Genomic DNA, 26,930 nt, shown 5'->3' on the forward strand with positions numbered 1-26,930 from the left:
CCTCCTCCCAATGACCAAGTGTTCAGGTCCCCCCTGTGGTGTCTGACCCTCACTTGGTGGGAGGGGCTGCTGAGGAGCCCTCAGGATCACGTCACCCATATCCCCTCATGGCCAGTGTAGTATCCCCCCAAAAAACCCACATGTCAGAATTTGCTACCTCTCCACCAAGGAGAAAGGCAAGATGTAGCAAATTGTGACAGAGCAGCAAAAGAACATCTCTACTGGTAGCACAATCCGTCAGACAGCAATTTAGCGCAGGGGTGGCCGACCAGTGGCTCCAGAGCCACATGCGGCTCTTCAGAAGTTAATATGCGGCTCCTTGTATAGGCACCGACTCCGGGCTGGAGCTACAGGTGCCAACTTTCCAATGTGCCGGGGATGCTCACTACTCAACCCTTGGCTCTGCCACGGGCCCTACCCCCACTCCACCCCTTCCCACCCCCTCCCGAGCCTGCCATGCCCTCGCTCCTCCCCCCCAGAGCCTCCTGCATGCCACAAAACAGCTGATCAGGAGGTGTGGGGAGGGAGGGGGAGGCGATGATCGGGTGGGAGGTGCTGGGAGCGGGGGTGGGTGGGAGCTGATGGAGGGCTGCTGACGTATTACTGTTGCTTTTCGGCAATGTACATTGGTAAATTCTAGCTCCTTCTCAGGCTCAGGTTGGCCACCGCAGGTTTAGTATAATGTTACAAACTGCTACAGTCATAATTTGCTACTTCCCACCTTTCCCATCCTCAAATCCAGTGGTAGCAAATTAATGGATGTGGTTACACTTGGCACAATTTGCTACCTCTCACCCTTCCCTGTCCTTTGGTCCATGGGTAGAAAATTATGATGGACAGGGGTATACTTGTCAGAAATTGCTCTCTCTATCTTTGCCCATCCTCTGCTCTAGAGGTAGAAAATTGTGATGAATGGGGATATACCTGATACAATTTGCTAACTCTTACCCTTCCCCATCTCCTGATCGGGGGTAGTAAATTGCGATGGTTGTGGGGACACCCATCACAATTTACTGCCATTGTGAAATCTCTATTTTACATTTGGACACAAATAAAGAAAGGTATTTTTATAATTTGGAAAAGCATTCTACAGAGTTAAACCACAGGTCTATTATATGTAAAACCTTGAATGAAGGTATTGTATTTTCTTTATTAGTCTCTTTCCCCAGTGTAGATTAGAAACTGAATGGCCTACAGTAAACAAACATTTAATGTACACAAAACATTTAAACTATTGTAAAACATTGTGAACAGTATTTGAAATACTTAACGAATACATTTTAAACACAAGCTATCAGGTGGAAAATCCACTATTGTTCCTTATACAAACTTCGCCTCTGCCCCCATTGTCACTGTTACACACATTGATCAAGTTTTCAGAACAAAATTTGCACTTCTCTACTTTGGCACAAACATATAAGCATATTGCCCCCTGATTTTATTCTGTTTTCTTATGCCTTTTCCTCACTGCTCTAAAATCAAAGTGCCCTGCCCTCACTGTGTTTTTAACCTCAATAGAGATCCACACATTAGTGTTAGCCCATACTGAACAAAACAAATTTCACCTTTCTTAGCAGGGAGAAAAAAGCCTAAGGGCTAGATTCACAAAGGGACTTAGGCATTGCAATGCCCAGTTTCATAATGCCTAGCTTTTAAGCACCAGGAAAGTCACAGGAACACCCCTGTGATTCACAAATCGTGAGTTAGGTACCTAAGCTCCCTATACAATGAATGTGGAGAGAGAGAGAGAGAGAGAGAGACCTCAGAGTTGGATCCACAAAAGCCAACACTCTAGGTGGGGAGCTGCCTAAGCCAGCCAATTGGAGATGCTGACTAGAGAGGTGTGTGCTAAGCCCCACCACCTCACAGAGTTTGGTGTCTAAGTCCCCAATGAAGCAAAAGTATGAAGCTAATGCACCCTAAAGTCTCAGAAACAAAAAGACAAATTAAAAGATCCCCCCAATGTATTCATTTATTTATTTATTTTAATTTCATTACTTTCAGGTGTGAAATTCATGATTTTTGAATACTGGTGGTTATCAATCTATTGCAGGGTTGTATACCTATATTCAATAAAAATTACAGTAGAAATTTGCCTTTGAGAAGGATTTCATACAAGATAGTATAGCGCCCTTTGGCAGGGATGCTGGAACAATTTGTATAGTGGGGGTGCTGAGAGCCATTGAACCACACTGTAAACCCTGGATATGATGGAAAACACTTCAAGTCAGGGGGTGCCACAGTACCCGCAGCACCCCTAGTTCCAGCACCTATGCCCTTTGCCCCAGATTTTTAAAGGTATTTAGGCAACTAGTGGGATTTTCAAAAGCATCTAGGTGTTTTCACCCATTAAAAATCTGGCCTGTGGTGAATATTTGGGAACCAAGTTCTACACATAAGTGACTGTGTGAAAATTAGCACTAGGGTCCTGGATAAAGAGGCAAAATAATGGTTGACAAAGGCAATCCCATTGGTGGGTCAAAGGAAACGGAAGAAATTTTTACACGAAACCAGAAAATCAGTCAGCCTTAAAGTCACGTGATCCCAAAGAATAAACTTGTGATTTAAAAAGAAAAAAGAACAAAAATTTAGAATAAAAAACTAATGTTGCAGTACAAACAGGAAGCATTGCACTAGAAACACTGGGAGATGTGATTGCTGAAGCTACTAGCAACGATCAATATTTTCAATGATTATTTGCTATTAAAATATCAATTCAATAGCAAGACATCCATCTGCACAATGTTAATGATGAAGTGCTAAGAGTAATAAAAAATAACATTTTGAAAGGCAAATAATGTAAAGAAGTGTGTCAAGGTTCCTTCCCCACTCTGAACTCTAGGTTACAGATGTGGGGACCTGCATGAAAACCCCTAAACTTATTTTTACAAGCTTAGGTTAAAACTTCCCCAAGGTACAAACTATTTTACCTTTTGCCCTTGGACTTTATTGCTGCTGCCACCAAGCGTCTAACAAATATATAACAGGGAAAGAGCCCACTTGGAAACGTCTTTCTCCCCAAACCCTACACCCCCTTTCCTGGGGAAGGCTCGATAAAAATCCTCACCAATGTGCATAGGTGAACACAGACCCAAACCCTTGGATCTTAAGAACAATGAAAAAGCAATCAAGTTCTTAAAAGAAGAATTTTAATTGAAGAAAAAGTAAAAAGAATCACCTCTGTAAAATCAGGATGGTAAATACCTTACAGGGTAATCAGATTCAAAACACAGAGAATCCCTCTAGGCAAAACCTTAAGTTACAAAAAGACACAAAAACAGGAATATCCATTCCATTCAGCACAGCTTATTTTCTCAGCCATTTAAAGGAATCAGAATCTAACGCATATCTAACTAGATTACTTACTAAGTTCTAAGACTCCATTCCTTTTCTGTTCCTGGCAAAACAACACACAGACAGAAAGAACCTTTGTTTCTCCCCCCTCCAGCTTTGAAAGCATCTTGTCTCCTCATTGGTCATTTTGGTCAGGTGCCAGCAAGGTTATTCCAGCTTCTTAACCCTTTACAGGTGAAAGGGTTTTTCCTCTGGCCAGGAGGGATTTTAAAGGTGTTTACCCTTCCCTTTATATTTATGACAGAGTGAAACAACATTTACAGTGAATTACAAGAAAAAGACACCCCAATTCAGGTAACCAAAGCAGCTCAGACAATTTTGTGAACAGCTGCCAGACGTATCCAGACATAGAAATGGAGAAGGGATTCTTTTAAACACTAAAACATGGATGACAATTAGAATTTTTGGAGGGATGCAGTGCATGGTCATAAACTATTCCACACTGATTCAATAGTACATCAGGTGAGATAGGGAAGAGATGCCTTGCCTAGGCCTTTAACAGCACAGCCTTGGGAAGAGAGTACTAAGAGAGGTACCGTCCTACAGGGAGAGGGGTAAGAGGGAGCCCCTCTGCCCCTCACATCCTATTTTTGCAGCCATGACAGCTGGGTCTCCCCACTGGAGATAACTGTCACCCCCTCCCCCTGACTGGCAGTGTCCATGCCCAACCCCTGCTTCCGCCCATCCCTGATTCAGCCCCTCTCTGCCCCCTGCCTCCAGCTGTTTGTCCCTCCTGGGTGGTCAGCTTCCCCAACACAAACTCAGCCCACCCCCACTCCCCAAATCTGCTCCCAGCCTTCCAACCCTTGTGAGCAGCAGGGAGCAGATTGTCTGTCCAAGTGACTGTGAGGTCAGAGTCAGGGCAGCAGCTTCAGCAGATGTTACTGAGCATGCTCAGCACATCCGCGCTGCTGAGCAGCACGCTCAGTTAGTAGGCGTATGCTTAGCACCAGCACAGCTGCAAATTCTGACGGGCAGGCACCGGGCAGGGGTCGCAGGCTAGTCCCATCTCTCTCCCGGCTGCCCACTGCTCTGGGCTTGCACTGTGCCCTATAGCGCCCATGGGGTGGTAGCCGCATTCCCCTGAGAGGACAGAGAGGGCAGAGAGAAGGGGTGGCCAGATGTGGATCTGGCAGCTCTGGCCAGCTGAGGATCTCGCGCTGCAGCCGCTCATCCTGGTTTTAAAGCTGATTTTTTGGTACATAGGTGTATATGCAAATACGTTACCTTGCATATAGTGATTGAACAAGAGTAAGTGTCCTTATTTCCCTAATCCCCTCTCCCATACCGTCCTCTCTTTGCACAGATAGCTTGTCACAGACAGTGATCTCCCTCACTTCCTCAGGGAGCTGCTTCTGCTTGGCTTGTTCCTGCAGGTTACAGTAGCCTTTTCCCACTGTCATTTCCCCAGCAGTCTGTTATACAGTGGGCCTATTAAGAACTGAAATGTGAGCCACAAGTGGCGGTGACTGTAAAATGTATTAGAGTTAGGGAAAAGCTGCAGTGTGTGCAGTCTCAAAAGCATTGTGGTGGGGAATGAGAATGGGAAATGTGCTGCCTTGTGGTTAATGTCACGGGGGAGAGAGGGAAGGAAGGGAGGAGGGGAAGGAGTTGTTGCCCTAAGCAAATACCAAAGACGAGCTGTGTGTAAAACTAATGTTTCCATGCTTATTTAAACTGTCTGTTATGGCAGGATTGTTTGTACCAGTACAAACTAGACACATACACTATAGAAGAGCTAGATATTATGATTATTACAATACAAGCCATATCTGAGTAAGATTTGTGGAAAATGGGGGAGACATTTGTGTTACTAATGCCATATTCTCTGCCTTTTTAACTTCATTTGGGTTGTTCAGGATCCAGTAAGCAAAGACAGAAGTATATGTGATTACTGATTATCACAGACAGTGCTCCTCCATGTCACACTTCTATATTCTCCTTAATACTACTATTATTTAGACGAGGGTTGCTCAAACTTCATTGCATCACGACGCCCTTCTGACAACAAAAAATACTACATGACCCCAGGAAGGGGGAATCAAAGCCCAAGCCTCACCGCCCGGGCAGGGGGGCCAAAGCCCGAGCCCTGCCACATGGGGGGCAAAGCTAAAGCCCAAGCCCCGCCACCCTGTGGGGAGGGGAAGGGCAAAGCCGAAGCTTGAGGGCTTCAGCCCTGGGCAAGGGGGCTATAACCTGAGCCCCACCGCCCAGGGCTGAAGCTGAAACCTGATTGCCACTGCCCAGGACTGAAGCCCTCAGGCTTCGGCTTCAGCCCTGGGCAGTGGGGCTCTGACTTTGGCTTCAGCCCTGGGCCACAACAAGTCATGCTTCACAGTGGAGAGGGATTATAAGGTACATCTTCAGTGCCAGAGCATTCCCTGTTCCTGAAACCACCACTTCAGATACTCCTCCTCCTCTCAGTCCTGGCTGGGAGTCTCTGCTCTGTTATCCAGACTTCTGCATTATCCCAATCCCTTCCTTGTCCCCCAGCATGAGATGCATGTACCTCAGGCTGAGGAACAAGGAAAGGATTGGGATAATGCAGATATTAGGATAACAGGGTTTCGGATAAACAGGCGTATACTGTATCTCATTTCATCATTTCTCTACGATTGTGGGGACTTTGGGCAGTGGTGCACCTCAGTCCCTCCTATTCTCTGCCTATGGCACATAATAATTTAAACTCCTGTGGGCTATAATACTTTTGTCTAATTTCAGTTGTTGGGTTTAGTATGTGGGTGCTGGTGGCCTGTGATATACAGAAGGTCAGACTAGATGATCTGACTCTAATATGCTTTTCACCCCAAATTAGAAGCTGCACATTTGTGTGTCTTGTGAATCAGATAAACTGTCTTTCTACATGTGAATAATGTCTCTTTTTCTATTGTAAGCCTTACAGAAGGTAGAATGCTTATACAATCAAAATGTATCGACTAAATCCACTAGATTTAAAAGACAACATGGGATTTATTTTGTTGTTTTTTTTCTAAATCAGGGGTTCTCAAACTTCATTGCATTACGACCCCTTTCTGACAAGAAAAATTATTACATGAGCCCAGGAGTGGGGACTGAAGCCTGAATCTGCCCGAGCCCCACTGCCCTGAGTGGGGGGCCAAAGCAGAAGCCTAAGAGTTTAAGCCCCAGGTTGGGATCTGTAACCTGAGCCCCACCAACCAGGGCTCTTTGGCAAGCAAGTCTAATGCCAGCCCCAGTGACCCCATTAAAAAGGAGTGGCGACCCACTTTGGGGTCCCAACCCACAGTTTGAGAACCGCTGTTCTAAATGATGGTTGCACTATAGAAGTAGTAGGAGTCTCATGCAGGGATCCTAGAAATCTGTTTGTCATGGGAAAATGTGGAAAAACCATCCTGTGACACCCCCACAGGCTCACTGCTGGCATTGGCGATCTATCAGCAGCATGGATCTCTGGCCGAGTCCCCAGTGCATCCCAGCAGTGGGCCAGAGCACCTTCCCCTGGCTTGGGGTGGAGTGAGCTAGTGAGAGGCAACTGACCCCAGTGCTCTGCCAAACTCAGCTTCACCACAAAAAAAGTGACAGAACGGCATTCTGGAACATTCTGGCACGACTCAAGCCCTGGTGTCTCCTCATTTTCATGGTTGAAAAATTGCTTATATCTGGAATACAGAATCATTGACCTGAGGTTATAGAAAGTGGTATTTACCCTAAAGGAACAAATCCCACAGCATTCTAAGCTTCCTGCATGAATGATTTTTTCATGTCCCGCATTTTGGGTTGTTGTAGGTTGAGCTATATGGATTCCACAATCTAATTACAGATGGTTGCCTGTTTATTTATAGACATTCCTATGGCACTCATCAACTGTAGTATTTGAGTGCTTCACAGCCATGTCTGACCTAAGCCTCACAACACTCCTGTGAGGTAGGGAAGTATCATTACCCGAGGTTTCAGAGTAGTAGCCATGTTAGTTATCATTATCCCAGTTTCAGGTATCAGGAAACTATGGCAGAGAGAGACCCAAGGCTATACAGGAAATCAGTGTCATAGCCAGGATGAGAAGCCAGATCTCTAGCTCCCGATTCTTAGATCTCACCTCAAGACCTCCCTGAAACAAATAGCCTGTGTACTTTGGCTATTTGAGTCAAATAAAAAGTTAGAGGTCCTGCACAGCAAATTTAAATGGAGTTATGCTCAAACAAAGGGGAAATGTTTATTGGCAGGCCTTGCAAAGGGAGGGGATGGGTAGAAACAGATAGTGCCCCAAGGAGCTTGTGAGGGGGAAGAAAAATTATGTAATATACAATTCAATTTTCCTGTACAAGCCAGGGAGGTGGAAGGTGCCTGGGTGGTTACCAGTGCTGCTGCTGCTTGGAAAGGGGCTTGGGAAAATATAGTATTAAGAATGTGATGTTGGCTAGACCAATAGTTCTACAAAGATGCTGTAGGAGACATTAACCTGAAGACTCTTAGCTTGGGTAGCTAGGCTTTGGCAGAGGTTCCACCTTCAGCCAAGATTTTTTAACTTTTTATTTTTTCTCTCCGTTGTACATTACATCAGTGGTTCCCAACCTTTTCTCTGCCTTGGCATACCTCGATCTCCAGGGGCTCTTCCCCTCACCTCTGGCTGGCAGCTGCAGGAGGGAAAGGGAGGGGCAGAGGAGGTGACCCATTGCTCTGCCCCTGGACGTTGAGGGGCAGTGAGGCAGATGGCCAATCAGAAGGCGGCCTTTCCAATCAGAAGGTGGCCAATCAGAACTACTTGTTCTCATGTCGTTTTTAAAAAAATTCCATGCACAGCTGTTTGGGCCTGACCGCACACCGGTTGGGAATCACTGCATTACATACACATTTAGGGATTCTCCTGTGGGAGACTAGCTCAAGGGAAAAGAGAAGTTCAGTCTCGGGCCTATTTAGTCTTTTAGCCTCAAATCTTACATTGTGCCCGAAGTATTGCATTTGATGTAACAGTGCTCCTTGCCCTATTTTTACCAAGCTTTTGTTGGGACCAGGGAGGGGATTTCAATCCAGTGAGACCCTCTCCACAGTTGGAAACTCCATGGTGGCTTTCTCACAGACCCATTTGTTGGGGTTGAAACAGCTCTCAGCCAGAATCTCGTTCACTCCGCAAACAACACAGCTATGGCTGTCGCTGCTGCCAGTAACATGAAGCCTAATGGAAGAGAGTGTCAGAGACGTAGATTTTACTCCAGTGATGTGCTATTTGGGCATGTTAACAGCTTTCACTAAGAGAGCTTTCCTCGCAACCATTTGAGTTAAATAGATATTAACAGAAGCAAGCAGTTTTAAAAAGTCTGGCTAAGGATTTCCTGCTCTGCCCTGCCCTCACCTCAGTTATTCAAGTTTCACTCCTTTGGTATTTGTGATGTCATAAACCTACTAGTTCTCCCATTGTGCATGGAGTCTCTCAGTTAAGAGAGGGTAGACAAGACCTGAATTTCTAATGTAGGGGTGGAAATTTAAAATAAAATACAAAACAAAACCGGAACCCTTTCAGGCCACTTTTGGCAAGGGCCCAATATGTTGTTTTCTTTGCAGGTTATCTAGAACAAACCCAAGCACCTCTACACAACAGGTTAGGGAAGGAAAGGAAGAATCCTGTTTTCAAGTCAAACTACAGGAGGAATTTTAAGACTTTAAGCACTATGGGGCAGGGACCGCCTTTTTGTTCAGTGTTTGTCCAGTGCTAGCACTGTGGGGCCCTGGTCCATGACTAGGGCTCCTAGGTGCTATGATACTACACATAATAAGTGGGCAGAAAGTACTGATCCCAACTGGCATAATCTTGAGATGGACGAGAGTAAGATGGGAATGCAATATCAACTGATGCAACCATGGACATTACTAAAATGTCAAAATGCCTACAAGAGATCAGCTCTTGGATGAAGAGCAATTGGCTTAAGCTGAATGCAGGCAAGACCCAAATGATGCTGGCTGGGGAGGGAAAATGCTTTGAAGAACTAGATGAGACATTGTTATGACCTTCTACTGAAGGCACACAGCCCCCATTCTTCAAAGTGGTAAAAAAAGCTCGGGGGCCGGTTGGACTCCTTACTCAGCTCCTTGGATCCAAGGAGCATTAGTATCTGAAACTACCCTCTTTCACTGTTAGCTTGCTAGGAAACCTAGTTCCTTCCTTCCAGATGAGGACCTGGCAATAGTGATCCATGCATTTGTTGCATTGAGTCCGGGTTACTGTAATTCACTGTATCTATAGCTGAATGTGAAAAAAAATGCACAGGCTGCAGTTGGTACAGAAAGTGGCTGCCTCCCCTCTCCATGGTTTAGGCAGTTGTGAGTACATCAGGCCTGTATTCAAGCCCCTCCCTGGCTTCTAGTCAGCTGTCAGTTTAAGGCCTTGGTTACTATTTCTCAAAGCAATTAGTGAATTAAGCCCTAGCTTCCATTGAAGATCAAATTTTGGTCTATGAACTGCTGAGATCGCTGTCCACCTCTGGGACAATGCAGTCACAAATCCCAGAACTGCCCACATGACAGCTGGGCACAAAGTATTCTGAGCCAACGGGATGTGGCTGTGGAACAATTTTCCAGAGGAGACCTGGCAAATCAAGAGTCTGGCTGTCTTAAGGAAATGCTGCAAAACTTTCCTCTTTAAAAAAGCCTTTCTACAGTAAGAATGACACTCAAAACACTGACCCCTTAAGCCCCCACCTACTGACCAACCAAAATTAGGAAATTAACAAAATGTAAAACAAAACCCATTCCCCAGAAGTTTTAACCCCCAGAAGGGAGAAGTGCCAACAACTCCATGAAGTCCACAAGGGACTTTGCACTTGGTATAGGTCTTACAAGGAAGGCACTGATGGTCAGATTTCTAAAGGTATTTGGCACCTAAAGATGCAAATAGGTGCTTCTGAAAATCCCACTAGGCATCTATGCACCCAATTTCATTCACATCAATGAGAAGTAGGTGCCTAGGCACTTTTGAAATTCTGACTAGGTGCCTACCCACATCTTTAAGCACCTACATGCCTTTAAAAATCTGGCCCCAGATACTACAGTGGTGGGCAGCAGTATAAAACAGATCTATTTAATTAATTAAATAGAGGTGTTCCTCAAAAGGAATGGTAGAGGTGGTCACTCAGGTACTCCTAATTGCCATCCCCTTCCCTAATAACTCAAGAACACAGGAAAACACAGCAAATTACAAATGGATAAAATGAATTTTTGTTACACAAGACAGTTAACCTGGGGCACTCACTGCTGCAGGAGGTGAGAGCCTACTACTGTAGCTGGTTTTAAAAGAGGTAGCATAATTGCATGAGCAGTAACAGTAGTTGTAGCTCAGTATCTTGTTTCAGGGCATGAAATGATCACCTGTATGGGACAGAAGGAATTTCTCCTATGCACCGACCCCTGCTCCAATTGTGCAATGTTGAACATAGGATTGCATTCTGGGGGACTTTCACCTTCTTCAAAAGCATCAAGCACTGCTTTCTGCCACCAGGGCTGTCCTTAGGGTCTTAGTGTCCACCCTCCCACCACTTCCTATCCCTGTTCTAATTTGACCCTTCCTGCAGGCTCCCACCACAGCTGGCTGCTGTAGCCTGGCAAGTCTTCCTCCGGAGGGGATCTAGTACTTAAAAGTGAAAAAGCCTTCCAGCCTGCCAGACCTATTAGCACCACACTGAAACTGTTAAAGAGCCATTCAAGTGGTAAGGAAGCCATTTAACAGGCATTTGCCAACCCCCAGGTATACACTGTCAGTTTTACAAAAAACAGTTGTCCATTACTGTAATATTTATTCAGAACATGTTAGTCTACAGGACCTTAGTTTAAAATTTGCTTTAAAAATATTTCATTAGTGTGTTGCTGAAGATTATAAAATCAGATCTCTAAAAAATCCTTGCATAGATTTTTAGATGCACAATCTGAGTATTCATCTTTAGCCTTAAATGCTTGGATTGTCATACATATCATTTTTTAAATAAATCCTTCAAAAGACCACCCTTATCTAAAATACACATGTGAACCCCAGCTGCAGTTGGGCATAAGGGCACCAGTTTAAAAATACTGTATAGGGCCCCATAAATCCTAAGGATGGCCCTGTCTGCCACAGACAGGATACCAGACTAGATGGGCCAGGGGTCTCTTCAGTCCTATGATCTTTTCGTTTAGTGCAGTAAGGACATTGCATAAACAATAGAATCCTTATTTGATCCAAATAGTTTAAAATTAATAATAATAAAAGGGAATGGATTCAACATACTTCTCTGCTGGTAACCCAGCACCAGTCACCCACAGCCATCCGTCCTTCCCCTTACTGAGTCCAACCCAATAGTAGCCTTTTTCCATCTTCATCCTGTTCATAATAAAGGTCTGGAAGATACAAGACCAAAACTGTTTCAGATTGACAGGATAATATTAATTAAGGCAAAAGAAAGAAAGACGTGTAACCAGTTGTCCCAATGCTCTTATGGGAAATAATCCATAAATAAAATAATAATAATGTGCAGTTTCATGACACCTTCCATTCTAGAGCTCTTTATGAATATCAGCTAAGTCTTATTAACCCCATTTTAAAAATGGGGAAATTAAGGTACAAAGAGTGAAATTCACCCCTGTGCAGCAGGCCAATGAATGCCACTAAGTGGTGCTTAGACACTGTTTTTGACCTTCTGAACATAGGTGAATTTGACCCAAAGAGTTTAGGTAATTTGAAAAGTCATACAAGCTTGTGACAAGAGTAGGAATGGAATCCAGGTCTCCTGACTCCCAGACCTGCGTGTTAACTGCAAGACTATTCTTTCTGAGCCCATATTAATTGAGTGCAACACTCACTTCCCCTTGTAAAAAGAAAAGGAGGACTTGTGGCACCTTAGAGACTAACAAGTTTATTTGAGCATAAGCTTTCGTGAGATGCATTCGATGAAGTGAGCTGTAGCTCACGAAAGCTTATGCTCAAATAAATTTGTTAGTCTCTAAGCCCTGGTCTACACTAGGACTTTAGGTCGAATTTAGCAGCATTAAATCGATGTAAATCTGCACCCGTCCACACGATGAAGCCCTTTATTTCGACTTAAAGGGCTCTTAAAATCGATTTCCTTACTCCACCCCTGACAAGTGGATTAGCGCTTAAATCGGCCTTGCCGGGTCGAATTTGGGGTACTGTGGACACAATTCGACGGTATTGGCCTCCGGGAGCTATCCCAGAGTGCTCCATTTTGACCGCTCTGGACAGCACTCTCAACTCAGATGCACTGGCCAGGTAGACAGGAAAAGAACCGCGAACTTTTGAATCTCATTTCCTGTTTGGCCAGCGTGGCAAGCTGCAGGTGACCGTGCAGAGCTCATCAGCAGAGGTGACCATGATGGAGTCCCAGAATCGCAAAAGAGCTCCAGCATGGACCGAACGGGAGGTACGGGATCTGATCGCTGTATGGGGAGAGGAATCCGTGCTATCAGAACTCCGTTCCAGTTTTCGAAATGCCAAAACCTTTGTCAAAATCTCCCAGGGCATGAAGGACAGAGGCTATAACAGGGACCCGAAGCAGTGCCGTGTGAAACTGAAGGAGCTGAGGCAAGCCTACCAGAAAACCAGAGAGGCGAATGGCTGCTCCGGGTCAGAGCCCCAAACATGCCGCTTCTATGATGAGCTGCATGCCATTTTAGGGGGTTCAGCCACCACTACCCCAGCCGTGTTGTTTGACTCCTTCAATGGAGATGGAGGCAATACGGAAGCAGGTTTTGGGGACGAAGAAGATGATGATGATGATGAGGTTGTAGATAGCTCACAGCAAGCAAGCGGAGAAACCGGTTTTCCCGACAGCCAGGAACTGTTTCTCACCCTGGACCTGGAGCCAGTACCCCCCAAACCCACCCAAGGCTGCCTCCTGGACCCAGCAGGCGGAGAAGGGACCTCCGGTGAGTGTACCTTTTAAAATACTATACATGGTTTAAAAGCAAGCATGTGAAAGGATTACTTTGCCCTGGCATTCGCGGCTCTCCTGGATATACTCCCAAAGCCTTTGCAAAAGGCTTCTGGGGAGGGCAGACTTATTGCGTCCTTCATGGTAGGACACTTTACCACTCCAGGCCAGTAACACGTACTCGGGAATCATTGTACAACAAAGCATTGCAGTGTATGTTTGCTGGCGTTCAAACAACATCCGTTCTTTATCTCTGTGTTATCCTCAGGAGAGTGAGATATAATCCATGGTCACCTGGTTGAAATAGGGTGCTTTTCTTCAGGGGACACTCAGAGGAGCCCATTCCTGCTGGGCTGTTTGCCTGCGGCTGAACAGAAATGTTCCCCGCTGTTAGCCACAGGGAGGGGGGAGGGTTGAGGAGGTAGCCACGCGGTGGGGGGAGGCAAAATGCGACCTTGTAACAAAAGCACATGTGCTATGTATGTAATGTTAACAGCAAGGTTTACCCTGAAAGAGTGTAGCCAGTGTTTTATAAAATGTGTCTTTTTAAATACCGCTGTCCCTTTTTTTTTCTCCACCAGCTGCATGTGTTTCAATAATCACAGGATCTTCTCCTTCCCAGAGGCTAGTGAAGATTAGAAAGAAAAAAAAACGCACTCGAGATGAAATGTTCTCCGAGCTCATGCTGTCCTCCCACACTGACAGAGCACAGACGAATGCATGGAGGCAAATAATGTCAGAATGCAGGAAAGCACAAAATGACTGGGAGGAGAGGTGGCGGGCTGAAGAGAGTAAGTGGCGGGCTGAAGAGAGGGCTGAAGCTCAAATGTGGCGGCAGCGTGATGAGAGGAGGCAGGATTCAATGCTGAGGCTGCTGGAGGACCAAACCAGTATGCTCCAGTGTATGGCTGAGCTGCAGCAAAGGCAGCTGGAGCACAGACTGCCACTACAGCCCCTGTGTAACCAACCGCCCTCCTCCCCAAGTTCCATAGCCTCCACACCCAGACGCCCAAGAACGCGGTGGGGGGGCCACCGGCCAACCAGCCACTCCGCCACAGAGGATTGCCCAAAAAAAAGAAGGCTGTCATTCAATAAATTTTAAAGTTGTAAACTTTTAAAGTGCTGTGTGGCATTTTCCTTCCCTCCTCCACCACCCCTCCTGGGCTACCTTGGTGGTCATTCCCCTATTTGTGTGATGAATGAATAAAGAATGCATGAATGTGAAGCAACAATGACTATTGCCTCTGCAAGCGGTGATCGAAGGGAGGAGGAGAGGGTGGTTAGCTTACAGGGAAGTAGAGTGAACCAAGGGGCGGGGGGTTTCATCAAGGAGAAACAAACAGAACTTTCACACCGTAGCCTGGCCAGTCATGAAACTGGTTTTCAAAGCTTCTCTGATGCGTACCGCGCCCTCCTGTGCTCTTCTAACCGCCCTGGTGTCTGGCTGCGTGTAACCAGCAGCCAGGCGATTTGCCTCAACCTCCCACCCCGCCATAAACGTCTCCCCCTTACTCTCACAGATATTGTGGAGCACACAGCAAGCAGTAATAACAGTGGGAATATTGGTTTCGCTGAGGTCTAAGCGAGTCAGTAAACTGTGCCAGCGCGCCTTTAAACGTCCAAATGAACATTCTACCACCATTCTGCACTTGCTCAGCCTGTAGTTGAACAGCTCCTGACTGCTGTCCAGGCTGCCTGTGTACGGCTTCATGAGCCATGGCATTAAGGGGTAGGCTGGGTCCCCAAGGATACATATAGGCATTTCAACATCCCCAACAGTTATTTTCTGGTCTGGGAATAAAGTCCCTTCTTGCAGCTTTTGAAACAGACCAGAGTTCCTGAAGATGCGAGCGTCATGTACCTTTCCCGGCCATCCCACGTTGATGTTGGTGAAACGTCCCTTGTGATCCACCGGAGCTTGCAGCACTATTGAAAAGTACCCCTTGCGGTTTATGTTCTCAGCGGCTTGGTGCTCCGGTGCCAAGATAGGGATATGGGTTCCGTCTATGGCCCCACCACAGTTAGGGAATCCCATTGCAGCAAAGCCATCCACTATGACCTGCACATTTCCCAGGGTCACTACCCTTGATATCAGCAGATCTTTGATTGCGTGGGCTACTTGCATCACAGCAGCCCCAACAGTAGATTTGCCCACTCCAAATTGATTCCCAACTGACCGGTAGCTGTCTGGCGTTGCAAGCTTCCACAGGGCTATCGCCACTCGCTTCTCAACTGTGAGGGCTGCTCTCATCTTGGTATTCATGCGCTTCAGGGCAGGGGAAAGCAAGTCACAAAGTTCCATGAAAGTGCCCTTACGCATGCGAAAGTTTCGCAGCCACTGGGAATCGTCCCAGACCTGCAACACTATGCGGTCCCACCAGTCTGTGCTTGTTTCCCGAGCCCAGAATCGGCGTTCCACAGCATGAACCTGCCCCATTAGCACCATGATGCATGCATTGGCAGGGCCCATGCTTTCAGAGAAATCTGTGTCCATGTCCTGATCACTCACGTGAACGCGCTGACGTCGCCTCCTCGCCCGGTATCGCTTTGCCAGGTTCTGGTGCTGCATATACTGCTGGATAATGCATGTGGTGTTTAATGTGCTCCTAATTGCCAAAGTGAGCTGAGCGGCCTCCATGCTTGCCTTGGTATGGCGTCCGCACAGAAAAAAGGCGCGGAATGATTGTCTGCCGTTGCTCTGACGGAGGGAGGGGCGACTGACGACACGGCTTACAGGGTTGGCTTCAGGGAGCTAAAATCAACAAAGGGGGTGGCTTTACATCAAGGAGTATTTCAGGCAGGACTTCACGGAGGGTTCCAATAAGAAATGGAGCACCTAAGTTATTGTTCTTATTGGAACAAGGAGGTTAGCCTGGCCTCTGATTGATATATGGCTAGATTTACCTCGCTGCGCCTTCTCTGTGAGTGACTGCAGTGTGACCTAGAGAAATGAGTCCCCTAGATGGGGGAGGAGGCAAATGAGTACAAAACAAATCTGGTCTATTTCTTGTTTTGATCCACTCCATCTATCTTTTACATCTTTGGCTGGCAGCAGACGGTGCAGAAGGACTGCATGCCATCCACATCTCATGGCTGCTCGGCAGAAGACGGTGCAGTAGGACTGCTAGCAATCCGTATCGCCTGCCTGCTCACCATAAGACGGTTCAATAGGACTGACTGCAGGACTAAAGAGAATGACCTGGTAAAGTCACTCCAAATTTAGTCCCTGCGCCCATGTCTGCCCAGGCGCTCCCAGCCGACGCGGCCAGGAGCACCTTGGACATGACGAGGACGGCTACCAGTCCTATTGCACCGTCTGCTGCCAGAAGGCAATGGGTTGCTGCTACTGTGTAGCAATGCAGTACCGCGTGTGCCAGCATCCAGGAGACATACGGTGACGGTTACCTGAGCGGGCTCCATGCTTGCGGTGGTATGGCGTCTGCACAGGTAACTCAGGAAAAAAGGCGCGAAACGATTGTCTGCCCTTGCTTTCACGGAGGGAGGGAGGGAAGGGGGGCCTGACGATATGTACCCAGAACCACCCGCGACAATGTTTTAGCTCCATCAGGCATTGGGATCTCAACCCAGAATTCCAATGGGCAGCGGAGACTGCGGGAACTGTGGTATAGCTACCCACAGTGCAACGCTCCGGAAGTCGATGCTAGCCTCGGTACTGTGGAAGCACTCTGCCGAGTTAATGCACTTAATGCACTTAGAGCATTTTCTGTGGGGACACACACACTCGAATATATAAAACCGATTTCTAAAAAAACCGACTTCTATAAATTCGACCTTATTCCGTAGTGTAGACATACCCTAAGGTGCCACAAGTACTCCTTTTCTTTTTGCAGATACAGATTAACATGGCTGCTACTCTGAAACTTCCCCTTGTGAATACATAATAGTCCCCTGGGGAAGTGGTTAAAACACCATATCTAGAAACTTCTAAAGAAATGAGTTAGATAAAGAACAGTGAGCATATTTTGCAAGGAACAATACTGAACTGGCTAGTGGGGTGCGGGCACTGGACTAAGTGCAGCCTAAAAATAAAATAATAATAATAATAATAATAAGGCCTTTCCAGGATTCTCTGATGTTAGTATACTTTGGATAGAAATTGACAGGTTTCAGAGTAACAGCCGTGTTAGTCTGTATTCGCAAAAAGAAAAGGAGTACTTGTTACACCTTAGCTGTAGCTCACGAAAGCTTATGCTCAAATAAATTGGTTAGTCTCTAAGGTGCCACAAGTACTCCTTTTCTTTTTGGATAGAAAGATCTCTATTACTGTACTTTGTCCTTAGACAGAAGTAGGATACTTTGAAGGGACTCTGGTTAGCTTGTGAAGTGACATGGGGCCTTATTGGCATAATCTCACTTCCCCACACAGGAAGCTGCCTCAGACTGGTGGGACTTGGCCTGTGGGGCTAAAAATCACTCTGTAGATGTTTGGGCTCAGGCTGGAGCCTGTGCCCTGGGACTCTCCACCCTCACAGGGCCCCAGAGCTTAGGCTTCAGACTGAGCCCAAACATCTACACAGTCATTTGTCAACCCTGGAGCGCTGACCCAGGTCAGCTGACCCAGGTCAGCAGGTCAGCCGTGGGTTTTTATCCCTGTGCAAGCATACTCTCAGGTTAGAATAGTGAAGGCCCACAGATCCCAGGAGGTGGTGGGGGTGGCAGCCATGATGGTGAAACTCAGTCCTCCCCCGAAGTCTTTTTCTTTAAGGACTCACAAAAGGAATGGTGGGTGGGATAGTCCGTCCCTCATTGTTTTGTTCAGCAATTAGGCCTAATAACTGACATACCACTTTTAATTCATTAATATCTGGCTCCACATAATGTTTTAACAAGCATAATTTCGACAGTCCTTGGATTATATCAATGTGGTCTTTTTGGTTTAGGCTAATCCAGTCTCTCTGATTCTTTTGCACCCGCTTATAACATTTTTTTTTATTGAAAATAACTTAGCCTACTTTCCATGGTAATTTTCTAAGCAGGGAAAAGTTATAGACCAGTTGTCACAACAGGACCCCTAGCGAAAAAATCAGAGAAGACAGAGTTTCAAGGAAGCAATTCCACCATCCCCCAGTATAATAATAGGGCATTGTGGATATACATCCCACCAGCATCTCGCATTGACCATGTCAGAGACACGATACAGGGCTAGATGAGCCTTTGGTTTGTTCCACTATGGCAAAAGCTGAGAGAGAATAATGGATTAGATGCACAATTGATCTGATCCAGTAGTGATGCAGTAGATAAAGGACCCTGGACAAATGGACTCCTGGTCATGTCTGGTGTGCCAGGAGCTTGATACAGACCATACAATGGTCTGACCCTCTGTGGCAGGAAGTGAGCTACATTTGACTTCCTTCTGGTATGGTATTTCTTATGTTCCTTTGTTGGATCGCTCCCCCTTTCTCCATTAGAACTGTGAACGAGGTGTTTTCTCACCTTCTCCTCCTCATTGTCAATCACAGCGAGGCTGGCTGCCTGTGAGCTGCAGTACCACTTGCTATCACTCCAGTTTTTTTTCTTCTCCGAGAAATAGTAGCATTTCCCATGGTGCAGAACCCATCCAAGTGGGCAGTACTCACACTGGGCATGTTCTACAGGGTAAAGAAAGAGTCCTATAAAGAGATCAATGGAGTATCTCCACCCTCCTTTTTCCTCTCATTATCCAGCTCCCTCTCTCTTTCACAGACCATCCTTTCTTCTCAGATGTGGAGCTTGACATGGCAATCCCTGCCTTTGTCTACTCAAGGCTAGACTGCAGGAACACACACTACCTGGGGACTCCCTTAAAAACCAGCCAGATGCTTCACCTAATATGGAATGCAGCTGCCCGCTTTTTCTAAGTGGTGCAGAGCAACAGCAGCTTATTATACCCATGCTCCTTTCTCTTCCCGAGGTGCCAAGTCATCGATAGGTGATAATCAAAGCACTGATCATCACCTATAAGACCCTGTTTCTAGGCCCCAGCTCTCTCTCTCTATCTCTATCCAGTCATTGCACCTACGCTCAGCAGGAATGCTCCTGCCGCCTGCCTGAGCGGGGCTACTCATGGGCACCATAGACAGGATGTTCCAGTCCTCACCTCTGGAATTCGCTTCTGCTGGAAAAAATATCTGATCTGATCCTGGCTCCATTTGAAGTGTGATGTAAGATCCATCTCTCTGTTCAGACTTTATAGTAAGTGCAGGTTGTGGGAATGCCATTCAGACCACTAGGTGGTCCACCCCATGTCCTTTTTGGGTAGCCAGTTTGGTGCTGCAGAGGGCGATGGTGTATTTACTGTCTATTTGGGGGGAGGGGGAAATGTTTCTAAACCTGCTCTAAATTATTCAAAGTGCACCAAGATACTACAGTGATTGGGGCTTTATAAATGCCTACAGTCATAAAACTATGAACTATTATTAATAAAGATACAGGTTTCTGCATGCTTCAGTGATGCATAGGAAGGAGAATATCACATGAGGCTGTTACCTGCTTTCCCGCTCTCTAACTCCCCACAAAAATGTTCCCTTAATTTGCCCAGCATCATCACAGTACTTCTGTGAAGGTCATCGGACGTATTCTGGGTATTTCCACTGAGTTCCTCAGACAAATTCTGGGCACTGTTGAGGCAGCTGAGACTAGAGCCTTGAAAGACTTAAATAGAAAACACATAGATATATAAATACATGTAATGGATTAAGCAAAATGAGTAGCTGTGTCACACAGCAACCTTGCTTGGAGTGCCCTTCTACAGCAAGCCATAGCATGAGAGGCACATCTGCCTCAGTTTCCCCTTTCTCAGAGTCCCCAGTGAATAGCCCAAACTATCTTTGAGTACAACCATAGCCCTTGCAGGGTTAATTACCAAAGTCCCATGCATACAACCCATAACCCAAGTCCCATAATCATATTCCCAACATCAAATCAATCAGCGTCCTTCACCACAGGCTCTGGCATCCCTCACCATGCCTCTCTCCCAGTCTTCCGCCCCCTCTGTCCCTTCGGCTTCAGGTCTCTGGCTCCACGAGCCAGCAAGCATCTCCCTCTGCTGCTCTCAGTCTTAAGCTCTCTCCTGGCTTGTCTGTCTGGCTCAGGAAGGTCAGCTAGCCAGCCACTCCACTGCTTTCCTAATAATTCCCACCTCTTTCCAGGGAAGGCCTGCAGAGAGGCATCTGCTCCCTATAGGCTCTACCAGACAACTCCTCCCATCTCCTGCTCTCTGGAAGCTCTGACTGGCCAGGTTTCTCTCCCTCTCAGCCCAGGTGCCCTCTTTTGGGATGGTGTCCCTAACCCCTGTTTGCCAGAAGCTGGGAATGGGCCACAGAGGATGGATCACAGTCACTTGATGATTATTTGTTCTGTTCATTCCCTCTGAAGCATCTGGCATTGGCCACAGTCAGAAGACAGGATACTGGGCTAGATGGACCTTTGGTCTGACCCAGTATGGCTGTTCAGAGGTTCTTTTAAAACAACTGGGAGACAGCTGATGAGTCACAGAGGCACTGGCCCTGCTCACTCCTAAGGGCAGTGTCACCCTGTGATGAGCTATTAGAGGAAAAATGAGGCCCATCTAATATTGTCCTTTTTTTGCCACAGATGGCCTGATTGTCTCTCCGAATTGCCTGTGGCAGAGGTTTGCTTTTATGCCTCAGTCATTGCTTTACACTTGTCTCATCCTGCCAAATGGACAAGTAGCAGGAGCAGTGAATGAAAATGCCAAGCTTTTCTAAATGCAAACTCTTTCCCTCTTCAATGGGCTCTCTTTTCCTTCCATCAATTAAAATGGCTGAGCGCTAGAAATCTCTAGCTGTTGTGTTTCCAGTGTAATATTCAGGGCAGATGGATTAGGGATGGAAGATATGATCATGAAAATGGAGGTCCTATGGCATGTCTAACCCATTATTGAACTAACCCTCCCCTTCTTGTGACTTCTTGGCTTTGAAACAAGGAGCCAGAACTTACTCAGAACAGTCAAACCCGTCACAGTCCCAAGCAGAATGGTCACCGCTACTCCTAGGGATATGGTAAATGGATGGCAAAATGGAGAAGACCTGGAAGAAGCTGCAAGTACAGAAGGAGCTGTTAGCATAGTTTAGAATCAGGGGTTGGCAACCTTCGGCATGCAGCCCATCAGGGTAATCCACTGGCGGGCCACAAGGCAGTTTGTTTACATTAATCGTCCACAAGCACAGCCTCCCACAGCTCCCAGTGTCCACGGTTTGCCGTTCCCGGCCAATGAGAGCTTCAGGAAGCAGCGGGCTGCCACTTCCTGCACATCCCATTGGCCAGGAACGACAAACTGCAGACGCTGGGAGCTGCGGGGGCTGTGCCTGCAGACGGTCAACGTAAACAAAATGTCTAGCGGCCCGCCAGCAGATTACGCTGATGGGCCACGTGCCGAAGGTTGCCGACCCCTGGTTAGAAACAGGAAGACACCCACCAAGGCAAAGGCCAGCTGGGCACTTTTATTCATCCTAACCCATAACAGAAGGCAAGGGGGGCACTTAAAAGGAAAGAAAGTTAGAATTGCCCAACAGACGGCACTGATCTGGGTTACTACTGAGGCAAATAACTCTGTAGGAATTAAAATATAAGAATAGCATCTGCAGTGACTCTACAAGGGTTACATATTTCCCCCATTCCTAATGCTTCAGGGCATAAACTACTCTCTGGAGGTCAGGAAGAAATTTCCTTTCATGGTATATATGGTGCAATGGTGCTTCATATGGGGCATTGTGGATGTTTCGATCTCCTCTTTAGCTCAAACAGGAATTCATTTAGGGAAGTTCTATGGCCTGCGTTATACAGGTCAGACCAGATGATCCCAATGGACCCTTCTAGCTTTATAATCTATGAATCTAGGGACTAAGTATTTTGAACTATGAACCTATATACCATCAAGCCTCCCGTAGTCAATGAGCTTGTACCAGCCTCCTGGTTGGAGGAAGAGGACATTTCTATCTCTATTCTGTTCTTTGGTGGTTTACTTTCCGTGAATACAGTGTTGGTGAAAGGTGCTGGGTTGTGAGTCCAGGAACCTGAAGCTCTTTGTATATCTCTCCAAACAGGTATAGTATAAGCAGTGGCAGTACAAGTTTCCAACACACACATCAGCCCCCCATCAAAGTGACTTGATCATGATCTGAAGATCCCTCTTCCAGGGCTGAGTAGGGAATTCGGTCTCTGTAACCCATTCATTCCTTGGGTTGAATTAAGGGTAAGCAATCCCAGCCATGGAAGTGGGTTTTGTGATGTGGACAATTGTCCAATCAGAAATTAGACTGCAATCCTAAATAATTTCACACAACGCACTGAACAGCTGGCAGATGGGAATGATTTCTGATCACTCCCTACTGACCTGCATAGAACAGATAGGAACTGATGGCACCTAAAGCTTCCAGCCCCCCTGAATTATTCAATCTCCACATGCATAGGGCAAGATTGGAAAAGGTGACTTCTGCAGAGGTGAAGGCTCTATTTAACCCATTCCCCATGACCTGAGAGTGGATGTAAACTGTGCCTTAGAGATAAAAGGTTCTGTATGTGATCTCCTTGAGTCATTCAATCCATTGAGGTGGAGCTGCATGGCAACCCATTTCCCACTACTCCCAAATCATTCAGTCACACCTCACCCTCTAAATTCTTACTCTACATTCTCTAGGTCCATGATACAAATATACTTGCTTCCATTTTACTCAGAGATCAGATAAGTTACAGCTGCGGTTCTCAACCAGGGGTATGCAGAGGTCTTCCAGGGGGTACATCAACTCATCTAGATATTTGCCTATTTTTACAGTAGGCTACATAAAAAGCACTAGCGAAGTCAGTACAAATTTAAATTTCATCCAGACAAATGACTTGTTTATACTGCTCTATATACTATATACTGAAATGGAAGTACAATATTTATATTCCAATTGATTTATTTTATAATTATATAGTAAAAATAAGAAAGTAAGCAATTTGTCAGTAATAGCGTGCTGTAACACTTTTGTATTATTATGCCTGATTTTGTAAGCAAGTAGTTTTTAAGTGAGGTGAAACTTGGAGATATGCAAGACAGATCAGACTCCTGAAAGGGGTACAGTAATCTGGAAAGGTTGAGAGCAGCTGAGTTGCAGTCCTTTCCTTCTGTAAACTCCTCTCCAAATATATGCTAGATGACCACTCTCCTAAGAGAGCAGCGAAAGATGTAATTAGCTTTGGGTTATTCATTGCCCTAAAGCAGAGGTGGGCAAACTACGACCCACGGGCCCCATAGAGGGCAGGGGAGTTGTGGGGGTGGCCAGGGGGCAGGGATGTGGATAGAGGGCGGAGCAGTCAGAGGGCGGGGAACAGGGGGGTTGGATGGGGCAGGGGTCCCGGGGGGGCAGTCAGGAAGGAGAAGGGGGGTTGGATGGGGTGGCGGGGGACAGTCAGGGGCAGGGGTTCCGGGGGCAGTCAGGGGACAGGGAAAAGGGGTGGCTGGATGGGGCAGGGGTCCTGGGGGGGCAAGTCAGGAATGAGAGGGGGTGGTTGGATGGGGCAGCAGGGGGCAGTCGGGGGGGGGGGTCCAGGGGTTGTCAGGGGACAGGGAGCAGGGGGTGGTGGATGGGGTAGGAGTCCCGGGGGGGCCGTCAGGGGATGGGGGGGTTGGATGGGTCAGGAGTCCCGGGGGAGCCGTCAGGGTGTGAGAAGTGACGGGGTCGGATAAGAGGCCCCTAACTGGCTCTCCATACAATTTTGGAAACCCAATGTGGCCCTCAGGCCAAAAAGTTTGCCCACTCCTGCCCTAAAGTGATTTTTTTCTCTTTTTTTAAGGATCACATTTCTGTTTTGCTGCACTGGGATAGCACATGCCCACATGGTCGCTCGCTCTGTGGAGCTTTAGCTGATGTTTACATAAATGGGCAGGAACCTGTGGGTTAAGGCACCATTTTGTGATGACTTCCGGATATAATTACTTTATAAATAACGTATTAATTTCGCTAAAGAGTAACCCATAGAAGAGTGACAAATCCTATCAGTGGCTTCAGTAGTGCCAGGGAAAAGCTGTTACCCAGTCACTCTCTTCAAAAGTGTTTACAAAAGCAGCCGGTATAGGCTAGGCATATTAGACATTATCTCATGTGCAAATGGGGCTCCTGTAAGTCTGTTAAGACTCTTGGCCTGATTCTCCTCTCACTTATGCTGGTGTAAATCAAGAGTAACTCCACTGACATATGAGTGAAAGAGGAATCATGCCCTCTCTGTTCAACGTATTCTAATCTATCTGTGGTTATGGCATTATAAAATCTCATTAAAGAAAAATATAATGAAAATAAACATGCCTATGCACCCTTATAGTACTTTTCATTGAAGGGTCTCAAAACGTTTTATAAATATTAAGCTTCACCACATCCAGAAACAAGTACATTTTACAGACGGGGAAACTGAGATACAGGAAGTTTAAATAGCATGCTTAATTGGAGGTCATGCAGCAAGCAAATGGCAGAATTGGATAAAGACCGAAGAGGTACGTCTATATGGCAAGCAGAAATATGCGGCAGCAAGTCTCAGAGCCTGGGTCTGTGAACTCTGGCTCACACTACAGTGCTAAAAATAGCCTGAGCTCCAGCCCAAGCCTGAACATCTACAAAGCTATTTTTGCACTGTGTCATGAGCCCTGTGAACCCAAGTCTTTAGAGCCAGACTCGCTGCTGTGGGTTTCTGCTTGCCATGTGGATGTACTCAAGGAGTCCCGACTAGAGCTGGACAAATAACTGATCTTTTAGTTTGATGGCAGTTAAAAAAAAAAAAAAAAAAAACAACGGGGGGGAAAAATTGGTTCAGGTTGAACTGAACCTGATTTGATTTTTAAAATTTTTGATGACTCAATAAAGGGTGTTCAGGCTCTGTTCCAGAGCATGGATTCAAAGCCAGATCACCTGCATCCCACCCCTGGACTAAAGGTTGGGGGGCTAGCAGCAGCACCACCACCTCCGCTATTTTGTGACTAGTCAATATTATTTGTACCAAATTTGCACATACTGTTGGGTCAGTCAAAACTGTATTTTTCATCAAATAAAGCGTGCAGAAATTTTTGCCCAGCTCTAGTCGTGATTCCTGCTCTAGCCACTAAATCACAGGTTCTCAACCTTTTTCTTTCTGAGGTCCCCCCAACATGCTATAAAAACTCCACAGCCCACCTGTGCCACAACATCTGGTTTTCTGCATATAAAAGCCAGGGCTGGCATTAGGGCGTAGCAAGCAGGGCATTTGCCTGGGGCCCCACGCCACAGGAGCCCCCATGAAGCTACAGTGTTTAGGCTTCAGCTTCAGCTCGCCAGTGGTGGGGCTCAGGGCCCCGAGCTTGAGTCCCATGCAGTGGCTGTGGGGCTTCGGCTTTCTGCCCTGAGCCCCAGTGAGTCTAATGCTAGCCCTGCTTGGCAGGCCAGACCCCTGAAACCTGCTTGCAGCCCCCCACAGGGCCCCAGACCCCTAGCTGAGAACCACTGCACTAAATCAAACTATCTGGTGGTACATGGAACAGAAATAAACTCTGGAAATGTTATTCTTACTTCCATTCGATCTTTTCCTTCTTCCGTTGAAGCGTAGGGCTGTGTAACCATCCTCCCCCTCTTCCATCTCTAGCCTCTTTTGCAGAGTGAAACCAAGAGAAACAAACAACCCTTCCTGTCACAGCAAAAGCAACCATGGAAAGTTAGTAGGAAGGAAGGGGCAGTGAGAGGCTGGTCACTTATGAACTTTAACCAAAGTAAACCGCACAGGATGCTTGTATTTGAGTTCAGAGGACACAGCTTAGTGCATGCCTGAAAGGTAGGGCTTGTTTTTATAACCAAAAAAGAAAGAAGAAAGGATTTTCATGTAATGTGATTATGTTGCATTCTGTCACAGGAAAACTGCAATGAATGAAGGAACCCTACAGCTCCCGCTTGAGGTAGGAAAAATGAGGCCACTGTTAGAAGTGGAAACAGACCCTAGGCCTGCTGCTGCCTAGGCCTGCCCCTTAGGCACAAAACCATCCTTCTTGGCAGGTGGCCGAACCATTCAAGACAAGGCGTTCTAAAGCTGGGGCGAGCGTGCGGGAGAAGGCGCCTTTCGGCAAGGAGCTGAAGAACAGGTTGAGGCTGCAGTGCCACAGACTTTACGGTAGCTCTCCCCCTGGGGAGAATTACAGTACCGCGCGAGGAGGGGGTGAGCTCGCAAGCTCCTGGCCGCGATCTTGCTCGCGCGCGCCCTGGGGCATTGTCTGCCTAGAGTCAGCGCTGGGCGGTCGCGCGGCGCGCGCTGCAGCTGCGGTTGCTGAGCGGTCTGTGCGCGGGGTGCTCGGGCCGCAGTTCCGCAGGGAGCTGCTGCGTGGGATGCGGGGCCGGCTGTGAGCTGGAGAGTCTGCAGCCCACAGATCACCGACATAGCGAATGTGTGAAAGGCAGCGGGCGGGGCGGCTCGGCTGCCTTGCATTTTGATGTGGCCTGCTTGAGTGGGTGGTTTCTTTGCTTCAAATGAGCCTCCGCTTCCAAATCCAATCACTGTGAACTCCTGTGCACGCGTTCAGAGGTTGGCTGCTGCCTGACCAACTTCTGTTGTGTGCGTGCGGGCTTCAGCTATTTAAGTACAGCCTTAAGACAGGTTTCAGAGTGGCAGCCGTGTTAGTCTGTATTCGCAAAAAGAAAAGGAGGACTTGTGGCACCTTAGAGACTGACCAAT

General features: G+C 46.8%; 1 protein-coding gene across 1 annotated transcript; it reads right to left on the reverse strand.

The window, feature by feature from the left end:
* Window positions 1-8,198: 8,198 nt before the first annotated feature.
* On the reverse strand, window positions 8,199-25,847 carry LOC141985546 (natural killer cells antigen CD94-like). Its single transcript, XM_074949778.1, has 6 exons — window positions 25,781-25,847; window positions 21,204-21,302; window positions 19,731-19,895; window positions 18,699-18,853; window positions 11,585-11,694; window positions 8,199-8,506 (listed from the first exon to the last, which is right to left on the reverse strand). Exons 1-6 carry the CDS (start codon window positions 25,845-25,847, stop codon window positions 8,356-8,358), a joined length of 747 nt encoding a protein of 248 aa, XP_074805879.1. The 3' UTR covers window positions 8,199-8,355.
* Between the last annotated feature and the right edge of the window lie 1,083 nt (window positions 25,848-26,930).

This window comes from Natator depressus, chromosome 1 (genome assembly GCF_965152275.1).
Source record: "Natator depressus isolate rNatDep1 chromosome 1, rNatDep2.hap1, whole genome shotgun sequence".
Classification (NCBI taxonomy): Eukaryota; Metazoa; Chordata; order Testudines; family Cheloniidae; genus Natator; species Natator depressus.